Source organism: Oreochromis aureus, linkage group 8 (genome assembly GCF_013358895.1).
Source record: "Oreochromis aureus strain Israel breed Guangdong linkage group 8, ZZ_aureus, whole genome shotgun sequence".
NCBI classification, from domain to species: Eukaryota; Metazoa; Chordata; class Actinopteri; order Cichliformes; family Cichlidae; genus Oreochromis; species Oreochromis aureus.
This window is the reverse complement of record NC_052949.1, coordinates 20,863,240-20,874,861: the sequence shown is the minus strand read 5'-3', so window position 1 is coordinate 20,874,861 and position 11,622 is coordinate 20,863,240. Positions and strand designations below refer to the sequence as shown.

At 43.4% G+C, this 11,622-nt stretch overlaps 1 protein-coding gene across 6 annotated transcripts in view; it reads right to left on the bottom strand.

Moving 5' to 3' along the window:
- Positions 1-804: 804 nt before the first annotated feature.
- bahcc1b (BAH domain and coiled-coil containing 1b) overlaps positions 805-11,622 on the bottom strand; it is a 62,295-nt gene continuing 51,477 nt past the window's right edge. For all 6 annotated transcript variants that reach the window (XM_039616114.1, XM_039616115.1, XM_039616118.1 and 3 more), the window contains exons 19-28: positions 11,160-11,404; positions 9,322-9,484; positions 8,991-9,108; positions 8,463-8,538; positions 8,265-8,373; positions 8,059-8,175; positions 7,833-7,961; positions 5,863-7,301; positions 3,951-4,187; positions 805-3,488 (exon numbers count right to left, since the gene is read on the bottom strand). In XM_039616114.1, coding sequence (XP_039472048.1) covers positions 3,279-3,488; positions 3,951-4,187; positions 5,863-7,301; positions 7,833-7,961; positions 8,059-8,175; positions 8,265-8,373; positions 8,463-8,538; positions 8,991-9,108; positions 9,322-9,484; positions 11,160-11,404 — 2,843 coding nt within the window. In that variant the 3' untranslated portion in view covers positions 805-3,278. The remainder of the gene's footprint in view (positions 3,489-3,950; positions 4,188-5,862; positions 7,302-7,832; positions 7,962-8,058; positions 8,176-8,264; positions 8,374-8,462; positions 8,539-8,990; positions 9,109-9,321; positions 9,485-11,159; positions 11,405-11,622) is intronic.

Sequence of the window (11,622 nt, the reverse complement as noted above, 5' to 3'; positions counted from 1 at the left end):
TGCCATTTAAACAAAAAAACCAAAAAAAACCCCACAGCTCAGAGTAAAAAAAGTTTATGACCGATGTTCAAGGCAATGCAAGGGGCCACGAGGCAACCAGATTGTAATTTGAGGTCAAAGGTAAAGTAGAAGTTTACCATGAGCGGCATAACAAAAGGCTCAATGCGATAAAAAAGGTGTGAATATGTTGCAGGAAGTCTCGAATAAAGCACCAGCGAATTTGCAAACTTTGGCCCAGGCAGTCCACAGCCTGCAGCGGGGATATAATCTCAACTGTTCTTGGGTAATACACACACACACTAGCAGAAAACCCATGCAGAGCAGGAATGCATTGACACAGTTTATTTATAGTGGTTTATAGACTCTCACATGAGCTGTGTGCTAGCACAAAAATGCACAGAGTGCAGATTTGAAATCTTTGCCAGCTGAAATCTGATATCCTCCCTTTGTTCTCTTAATGATCCTGTTCCGTTTTTTTATTATTCTGAATACCTGACCCACCTGTAGAGCCTGCAGAGACTTTATCCCATCGTCTATCATGAAACACCCTAAGATACGGTTGCCCTTTCTCTCCCCATTCTTCCTCCTCTATTGGCTACAGCTACAGTTTCAAATTGCTTCCTCCTCTCGTGTTCCCCCACCTACTCGCCTCCTCATTCTTGCTTTCTTCTGCGGTCCATTTTCTTACAGCAGACAAATGATCGGCATTGATGATCACTGGGAGGTATTCAGCGAGCTCACAGCCAACAGTAAGGTGGAGGGAGGGCGTGGAGTGGGCAAAGAAACAACTGACATGCTTTTATTTTGTAAGAATTCTTCTTATTTTTAATGAAACACAAAAAAAGGCAATAAAATTAAGATAAATATTTTTTTTCTTTTTGTACATGAGGAAATATTTAAGTTATATTTCCATAGCATGACTGAAATCACATCATATATTTTAGTAGGCAATCTCAACCATACAAAGCAGGTTCCAGTGGGTCTATAAAAAGAAAGAACAAAAACAAAAGTTGCTTCTGTCAAAATGTGATGTTTAGAACTGAATCCAGTGTTTCTTAAAGAAAAGCTTTAAATTTCTCTCTTTTTTCTTTTTTTTTTAAATTAAAGACCCATAAAAGTAATATTTCCAAACTGAGTTTCACATTAGTTTCCATTTAAAGCTTTAGCTTTGCAGTGTAACAGGAACAATGTTGTTAAAAGTCAGTAAAAAAAAGGGGGTGGGGGGGGGGGGGTTGCATTCATGTTCTTCCCCCTTTACATCCGACACACAGACAGCCAGCACAGGCTTGCATAAACAAGAACAGAATGGTAAATGACGAAAACAAACAAACGTAAAAAAGCAAAACAAAAGACAACACACACTCTCACACACACACATATAGACATTTTTTGGCAAAGCAGGAATAAAAGTGACAAGAAGCATAAGTCATGATTTGATCCTTTTTTTTTGTCCCTCGGCATTGTCCGATTGATTGGCTCTGATTGTCCTTCACAGTCACGTGACGCCATTTCTGGTTGCCATTGAGACCTCAAGTGCATCAGCCGGGCGGTGTGCAGACAATGTTGCTGCAACAGGGGCCGTCATAGCAACGCCGGATGTACGCGAGCGGACAACAAGAGGGAACTCTGTCGAATACCTCGGTGATTGCAGGGGTCCCAGATTCAGATTTGATTGAACGTCTTTCATAAAATTGTTTCTTTCTTCCTTTTTTCCTCCTTCTTCTAATGTGGTGAAGCGTAAACTCACAGGTGCTTTGGTATGTTTCTTTTTGCTGCCGGATAAATATCTACATTTTATAATACAGGCTAGAATAGATACAGAAGATTCTTTCAGGATCGGAGAACAGCAGAAAGTCAGCTTGCTTTTTCCAGTATTTGTAAAAAATAAAATAAAATAAAAATGAAAACACAAAACAAAACAAAACAAGGAAATGCACATTCTTAACCTAACGGAGTAAAATATAAAGAGAAAAAAAAGAAAGAACTGGACACAAGTAAAAAGAGCTTTTTTGTCTGATTACATTATAAAAAACATTTCCCAAATACCCTTTCTACATATTTACCCTTTGCCTAAAGCAGAGGCTACAACCACAAAGTCATCACATCAGTCATACAGTCTGATGTCCAATCCAAACATCTGATACTGTTCAGTGCATTGAGAGCGAAGAAACCTCTGCTAGAGGCTGACATCCCTCCCCACCCCCCCGCCCACCCCGGACTCACCCACACACCCTAAAAAATCTAAATAAAATAATCTTCTCTGCAAAAAGAAAAAACAAGAAATAAGAACAAATATATACTATTTACATCATGTAATCCTTCCCATAATGCTGTACAAAGCGCAGGCGCGCTCCCACGCACACATATGAACGCACACCCAACATGCACGCACAGTTCAAATAAACAATCCAACTACCTGTACATGTGTCTCCGCACCCGAGCAGGGGCATGCGAGAGAGAGAGGTATTGATGTGTATGGCTTGAAAAGAGCAAAAAATTTAATGTTGTGTTTCAGTTGCAAAGACTGAAAACTGCACGTTTAATAGTACTGGGCTGATTAATATCAGAGGCATGCCCACCGGTGTGCCATGACGTCGACATCTTTGCTGTATGAGCACACCCGTCCATGACCACACACACACACACACACGCACACGCGCACACACGTACAGTATAAACACACGCTAAAGCACTATTTACTTAGAGCTAATTATATGTCAAACAGGGTCATCGCAGCCACTCTGCAAACACAAATACACACATTTAAACACACAGTCCAAACTACAGTGTTTATTGGTCCTGTTGGATATCTTTCAATCTCCGCGTTGTAGTTACACTACCAGTATAAGACCATTAAAACCATCCAAACCAGTGTGGTTTACAGCATGTCTCTCCTTAGCAGACGCTCTCTGCTGCTCTCTTTGTGTCAGGAAGCCAAGTCTCCGTTATGCCTCCAGAAATACTACACTCCAAAGTGCTCATGTCCTTGGTTTCTCTACTTGTTTTGCAGCGATCTCGCCACAATTACAATATGCTCTGATAAAGTGGTTAAATTTGACGTTGATCAGATTTTTCCTCGGAACAAACCAGTCTCCTTTCAAGTGCCAGTGTTGCCAGGCTTTATCCGCCGGGCTAGCGCCTTTTCTCGTGTAAATCAGTAAGCAAAGCCCTCCGTTCTTTGTCCTGATTTGCCTTTGTCTCCCTGTTGTCTTCTGAAGAACCTTCCTAGAAACTCCGGAGACAAGGTCAGTTTTCTGATTTCTTCCTAGCTGGTGGTGCTAGGACACAATGACCATGCCATCTGCACTGATCAGCTGGCCTGTAGTTGGTTCATAGGTTCCGGCCAGATAGAAGAGGTCATTAGCCGTGGTACCCGGCTTGCGTTCGCGCATCAGGTGATCATACTCGGCCTTACTGACCACCTGACACCGATGAGAAATTGTCTGCACATCGTTCTCATCCTCGTGGCTCGACTGATACAAGGCATTCTGGAAGAGAGACAATAGAAAGAACAGAATAAATGTCATATTTAAATAGATTTTCATGCTTTTTGTATACTCCGTAGTGTTTTCACTCCTACAAATACCTTTTTGATTGTGAGGTTTTCAATGAGAAAATTTGAGTTTTTGAAAGTGTTCATGGTAGTTTTGTCTTTGCTCATACAATATATGCTCCTGCTCACTCTAAACACCTTGCTTTTTCTTCTTTATTCCAAATAAACAATTTCATTGCCAGAAATATAAAATGCACGACTATGTGAAGCTGAGATTAATCTTGAGTCACTGTACGATTAGCTTTTAGAGATATGCAAATATTAATAGCTTTATGATCTAAGTGGAAGTTCAATCATCTGGGGGTACGGAATAAAAAGAAGTAATATATGCTCATGAAAACTTGTTAATTTGACCATTTCCCTTCCAGAAATTCTGCATGCAATTCCCAGTTTTTACCTTGCCGTCGCGGTGTCGCTTCCCCAGGCGAGTCTCCTCTGGGTGGTAGAACCACTTGACCCTGACCACCATACTGGAGCTCCATGACTCCCAGAGGCTCTCCACTCTGCCCACGTAGGGCAGCTGGGGTCGGCCAGGTGACAAGAACACAGCGCAGTCCCCGACACGCACTGTTTCTTTGCCCCGCACAATGGCCTTGTAGAAAAGCTTGCGGGCTTTACCCTTCAGACCTCTCCTCTGTGAAGGAAAGAGAAAACAGCACTCAGTTGATTTAGACAGTTTCTACAGTTTGTTTCATCACCAGAGCAGACTAGGGTAAGGTTCAAGATGCTTTACCAATCCAACAAAATCTGTCCAACACAAAAGAAAAAAAAAGAAAAACAAAGGAAAGAGAAAAAAACAGCCCAGTCAGCTTTCTTTTTTTGAGTATAATCTTAAGGTATGGATATTTCTATCTTCAATAATCTATATTTGGCAACATGACTTGTTTTGGGACCATCCGAAGCTAGATGTGGGAAAAGTGGCAGTAAGAAAAAGAAGAATGAATGACATCATCGACAACAATGATAAAGTCAAATACAACATGAAAGGAAAAGCTAGGATACAGATGGGTTGCAAGGTGGCTTGCAGATGCACACCAGCTGCAAACAGACAAAAGCAAATGAAATGCACCATTCAAACCATTGAGCTCAACTTGAATTAATTCTACACTTGGTCAACTCCATATTTTTAAGTTTTTTTTGTAAGCTTTTGTGGTGGTTATTTTTATTTTTTTTTACATTATCTATTTACTAGTGTGTTTTTTTCTCAGGGCCACCATAATATATTCATCTAACATAGGAACACGCATACTTTTAGTGGGTGATTTCCAGCACCTAACACTTACAATAACACCAGTAATCCTCTCTGATAAGGCAATAATACTGAATCTTATGCACGAGTTGAATAATGCACCTATATTTGTGCTGCACCTTTTGATTTACTGACCGAAGGGTCAGTTTCTTTTTGAGCTGCATGTCTCAGACGACAGATGTAGTGGTGTTTACTAAGCAAACAGCGTGATAGGATGAAAGAAGAGAATGGCAGCGGCTGTTCAAAAGGTTTTGTTCTGTTATCTCGGGACTGCAACTTAATAAACTGGATAACAATTTCACAGATTAAGCACACCAACTAAGCTTGATTGCTAATGTGTACAAAGTCTGAAGCAGAATACGCAATCTGAGATAGACCATATTTGATCATCGCATTTACCGTGTGTAATCAAGGTATGACACGGCAGAAACTGGAGCAACAATCAGTAACCTACTTAGATCGGAGGACTTAAGTAGGATACTGATACACGACAAGTCTGGCAAGACCCCTTTAGTCAATATATGGTTGACTAATGGGGTTTAATTTGGTGGTGTGACTCTGGCCTTTCATTTGTGTATATGGAAGGTCAAAATGCTGGAAAAGCAGCAGAAATGAGCAAGCATCAGTGACAACAGACAAAGCTGAAGTCAGAAACACCAAGAACATTGTGAAATAGAAGAGCTCGGGTAGAGGTGGGTTGCCAAGCTACTTGCAGGACAAATGTATGAGGCTTATGCAGGTTAAATAGCACCGTATACGATTTGCCAGCAGGACTCACGGACACTATAGACTGAGCCAGCAGATTGAGATCAGCTGATTTTGTAACAAACAATAAAAGCAAAATAATATACTTGCATTGTGAAACAAAGGACTGAGTTATGAGAACGTAATTAGAAATCAAAGCTGCTCTGAAATTCTCACAATGACAAAAAAGCTGAAACAGTGCCAAAAAACAGTCTGGGAACACAATAGACTAAACAATAAACACTGATTACTCACAAATAGCCATCTCTTACGCCTTGAAAAAAACAGCAGTCAAATACTACACAAATCTTCTTACCTGTGTGGGGTTGCCGGACCATTTCCAGAGCTGGCGTCCAGGCAGTAGAGGAGCCATGTTGGGCAGGGGCTCGGGTGAAGACATCCTCTGCTTCTTAGCTGTTGCCAGGTCCTTAGATGCAGGTTTCAGCTGCTGGCGGCCAGCACTGCTTTGACTGTGATGGTGGGTATTGGGACCTTCCTTCCTCTTTAACTGGTTCTTAGCTGTGCTGCTGCTGTTACCCATCATACTTCCTTTTGATACGTAGTCCTTTCTGTCTTCTGCTCTGTCGGCTCTCATCTTTGAGCTCATGGCCATGTTGGCTTTCGTCACATAGCCATGAGCTGGAGATGAAGAAGATGGAGAGGAGTTGGAGGTGGCAAGCTCAGGGCTCACGAGATCAGAGTTCAAGCTCTGTCTGTGCTTTTGTTTGTCCTGTTGGAGCAGTGCACGGCGCAGCAGCACGGAGGAGGACTCTTCATCAGAGGAGTAGGAGGAGTCATTGTCGGAGGAACAGAGGGACGAAGAGGAGATGGAGCCGGAAGAGGAAGAGGAGGAGGAAGATGATGAGAAACAGATGGCGTGACGAGACAGAAAACGACCACCCCGATGGGACGAGACAGTTCTTCTTCGTGTGTCAGGGTCTTGGCCGTCATCCTCATCATCCTCATCCAGCTCTGAGTAAGAGCTTGGACAGTCACTCGGGTAGTCCAAACTGTAATCTCCGGCTTGAACTCCAAGACCAGCCGAGAGAAGATCCTTTCTCAGATGTGGAACGCCTTTTACAGGAGCCTTAGAGCGGGTCCCGCCACTGTCTCTTTCCCCTCCTCCCTTCTTGCCATCTTTCACCAGCAGGGAGGGTTGGATGTATCGCAGCGGTGCCCCTGTGGAGGCGTGGCTCTTCCCTATTCTCACTGCAGCCCCCCCTAGTCGAAGCAAGGCTTTGCCATTCTTTGTTTTAGGAGAGGTCACTCCTTCGTGGTCTAACTTCACAAGAAAGTGTTTCCTGTCACGTTCGCTCGCTGGCTTCCGGCTCCCAGCTGTGATACCCATGGTGACAGACGAGGAGCAAGAAGAAGACGAGGAGTCCCGGAGCCCCATGGAGGCTACTGCGTTAACTGGTCTCCCAGATCCAGAGTTTCCACTTCCAAAGGTAGAGTAGCCATTAGCAATGCTACTGAATGAGTCAACTTCAAAAGGAGAGCCAAAGATGCCTTTGATAGGGGTTGGTGGAGCCAAAGAGTGGGAGGAAGGCCGATGAAATAACCCCAAGTCTCGCTCTCTGATCTTTTTCTGGGTCTTACGGGACGTCCCATTGAAGAGGAAGAAATCCACTGGCGGTCTCTTCCTGGGAACGCACCAGTTCAGCATGGAAGAGCTGCCTTTTGTTATGGTGTCAGTCACTGATGTCGGTGTGCTGGTAGTCTTAGGCACCGAATGTATTTTCTTCGGTCTACCAACTGTAAAAGGAGCCAGCAGCAGAATGAAGTTAATATCAGCAGAAAATGTCAGGTCTAACGAACAAACTGTGATTAATTGTGGAAGTAAGGGCTTTAGTGAAACTTAATATCTTTATCTCCTTCATCTTCACCTGCCCAAGTTTCAACATATCCATCACTCAAACTACAACAAACCTGGTAAACCTGTCTCTCCTCCCAGTTTTATTGTCACTCTTCCTTTGAGATCAGTTACTTGTTTGTTGCTTAACTTCACAAAGGACACCGACGACATTTGATGAAATCATGATTTATGTAGTTAGTCTACACTTAGGCAAAATGACAGGTGGCTAACTAGGAATGTAAATTTATGAGTCTTTGGGTATTGAACCTGCACCCTGAGCTCCTGATTATTAGCTGATAGCTGGAACAGTAAGAGGGTTTGCCTCGCATGTGTGCATGTGGACCTGCACTTCTCAGGCGGTATATATGTTAAAGCCTAAGAGATATTCAGTCCCTACAGATTCACCTAAGCAGTCTTTCCTTCTCTCCTACCTGGTCTTTTTTCCTGAGGCCTTCCTTCTGACTCATTGGGTGGTTTTTCTGTGTCTTTCTTCTCCTGGGTGGAGCTTCGTCGACCTCGTCGTCCAGGAGAGATCAGAAGCGCTGGAGAGGGTTCAGCACCTGACAGAAAAGGGTTGATGAGTGATTTATATATATATTATATACTTTTGCACTGCTTCTGCTTTTCAGTAACTCCTACAATCAAAGCCATACTCACAGCGAATTTGGTATCCGGGCGGCAGAAGCCGGATGTTCACAAGGGAGATCCTTCCTCTGTCACCATCATCAAACTCCACCATCACACTGCCGTCCTTCTCCTCCTCACCTGGACCTCCTAATTGCCCAACACAGTAGAGAGAACATGGGTTGCTGGGAAAATTTGTTATTACGTGCAGAGTGAGGCGATTGGCATGTGTAACTCACCTCGGTGGACGTAGCCAGGGTAGAGGCAGCGGGAGCGCTCGCTCCAGTAGGCACACACTCGCGTCCCTGCAGTCAGGATGGCCTCGGTTTGTGGCCTCACATCCAGCACCTGGAAAAGAGAGAAAAAATTGCAAAACTTGTCAGATGAAGGTCATCACAAACCTGCAAACGTTATACAGGCTAAGGGGTCTCACTTACTGCTTCCTGTAGCAGTTGCTCCAGCGAGTATATCCTGGGGCGATTTCCTCGTTCCCCTTCAATTACAACACTAAATCTAAAAAAAAAAATTAAAACATTGAAAAAAAACCTGTAATTTTAATTTATGAGTTCCAATTTTTAGCAGTTTTTATTGTTACATTTCAAAGCAGTCTTCTGGGAACCAAGAAAAGGGGTTTTGTCCTAAGGCTTTGTAATTATCTCAGCAACTTGTTTGTCAGGATTCCCACAGCTGCCAGGCATTTAAATATGCTCGGTTTTCGAGTGTTTTGAAAATCACACAACAGTCTTGCTGCTAAACGCCTTTTTGGTGATAAATTCCGCTGTTTTTGCCTCTCGAAAAACACTCCAGATCTCATGATTAATAAACAATTTATCAATCCCTCAAATAAAGATACCTGTATTTGAGGGATTGATGTGTCACATTGTTGCATTGACAAGCACATTTGTGATAAAAAAACAAAAAGTGGAAATGCCTTATGCACTACTAACAGGAAAATGGGGTCTTACATGTCAGGCAGGTCCAAAGTTTGGACACAGGCGGCATACAGCAGCTCGTCCTCCTTGGAGATGAGAATCTTCAGTCCATCTACCAACATCTCTTTACTTAACACACAGTTTGGCAGAGCTACGGAGGGAGTAGAAAGAGTAGAAAGATGGATTTATCCAGAAGAAAAAAGTTGAGATATACAAAATTTGAGCGTGCACTGAGCGAGCTCGTCAGTTTCTGTGTACGGTGAGGAGGAGGTGGACGGAGGAGCAGAGATGGAGCATTTGTGTGTGGTAAAGAAAGCCTGTGATTCTGTGTAATAGTAAGTTATATGTCAGCGTTTATACTTACCAGGTATTCTGGAAGGCATGTTTGGAGGAAGATGGACTAGCAGCTTTTTGGCCTCCTCCTCTTCATCCTCCTCTCCCTCAGAGAAGCTGCTGTCCTCATCCAAGCGAAAGCCGTCATCAGCTGCGAAGCTTTGCAGAAGTCTACTCACGGCATAACCCTTTTCCTAAAAGAGAAACCGGACATGACATCAGTGGTCAGAAAGCAGGACGTGGTAGTACTTTGTCACATACACATACTAATTATCAGTACACAGGACCTGCAGACAACTAAAAGAGTCGTTTCAGTCTGATGTAACTGATGTGGTTAATACATCATTGGAAAGTACCCCAGGCGTCAATGTCTTTTCTAATGCGATGCTTCATTAAAGCCTCAAGGATGTTGTTTGTTTTGTTTTTCTTGGTTTATTTTTATTTACATTTTTAGTTTTTAAACATGCCATTGTTTGTTGCCTGAAGGTGCACAGGCGGCACGTATTTCACATCCACCTTATTGCTGGAGGACTCTTGACTTGAGGTGGACGTTCTCACCATCGGGTACGAACACAAACGCACACCAGATACTACCCATCTCCAGACCGGTTTCAGCTAGTTTATCCAAAGATGACAGATGACTGACGAAGTAAGTAAGCTCGCCCAACAGGTTTCTGCTTGTATTTAGGCTTTCCGAAGAAGAGTTCCTAATATTTGACGTGTGTGTGTGTGTATGTGTTAAGTTTTCCACATCAAGAGATCATATATTTTATCAATAGAAGTTTCGTCACCAGAGGGCATGGGTGACTATTTCCTTTTAACGCCGGTGATGTGTGTGTGTTTGTGTGCCAGCACGCATGGGTGTGTGAAGCATTAAGGCCAATGATTATCTTTATATTCCTCTGTTTGGTTTGGAGTTATGTGTTTTTGGACATTCCCTTGCGATGACTCAAAGACTAAAGCAACCTGGGGGCATCTCACATCAAAGCGAAATGCGAGTGTCTCGCCAACCGCTGCTCGCACAGATAAAACGAGGCCAGCGGTCTGTTAGCACAGCCGGCGCGCCTGCAAACATGCACCTATAACGACAGCAAACGATGCATTTGCCACAGTGACTGATTTATAGCTGATGTTAAGCATCTGCCCGTATGGGAGCAGGAGTTATTGGTAGGCGCTGTCAGTGTTAATCTACGGGATTTTCAAGACTTCCTGGCAGGGTGTGGCTCACATCTAAACAAGCAAGGAGTGAACTTGTGGCGAGGGCTTTTCCTAATTCTTCTTCTCTCTTTCTCAGCTTTACTTTGCATGCAGTAGCCAAAGGGAGTAACCCTCTGAGTCACCTGCCCTCTTTTACTCACGGTAACCAGTTCCCCTTCTGCTTTGTTACTCAAAAATCATTTTTTATTTCTGCCTTGTTTACCACACTGACAGCTCAATGCTCACTATAAAACCTTTCCTCCAAGCTTCTAAATGTGGCTATTGTATCTCACCTTTCCGTTCTCGAGTCCTACTACTTTGTGTAGTGATCAGGGGAAACAAATAGTTGTAGAGCACATAAACTCTCTCTCCCTTAAATAAATAAACTTTGGGAGAGCATTTATTTGCACTGTCCTCAGAGCATCATATTAATTACAAATATTGCATGATTTCTTTCGAAGTACAGTTCCTGTTCCGTGCAAGGGAGCAAATAAAAAACGTTATCAGCAGCAATCATGCAAAGTAAGTTGTAAAAAAATTTCAGATGTGCTGCTTTTTATCAGTGCCCTCTATTTCCTCTGATCATTGCCACAGAGATGCACAGGTGTGGCAGTTAAGTGGGGGGATCCGAGGTTTGAATGTCCGTTTACACGTCGCTATCCAATGTCCCACCTTTCCACGAAAGCTCTGTCCTGCAGAGGTCTTCCTCTCATCTTCCTTGCTGATCCTCTTCGCCTCAGTCAGAACTCTGTGGTTTTCGTGGCTGTCGCCAAAACTGCAGCCCACTGGCAACACGCCCCAGCTGAGGGGAGATGCTCTGTTGGTCGGCAGGTGATCTGGACGACTCCTCTCTGTGTTGGCGAGGCCTGGCCTGAGGGGCGCTCTCCTTTGGTCTGTGCTGGGTAAGCTCCCCATGCCTGAGGATGGAGAAGAAAACATCATGTAAATTAAAGATAGCGTGTAAAAACTGATATCAAGCTGATATGATGAGGTTGTGGTTCTTTGTGAAAAAAGATACATTTTAGAAATACGAGTGTGAAGGGAAAAGAGGAGGATACGACATGCAAAATAGGTTGTAACTCTTCAGCTGCTCGGGACATCTGAAGAGAAAATAAAGTTTTCCTCTGAATTTTGG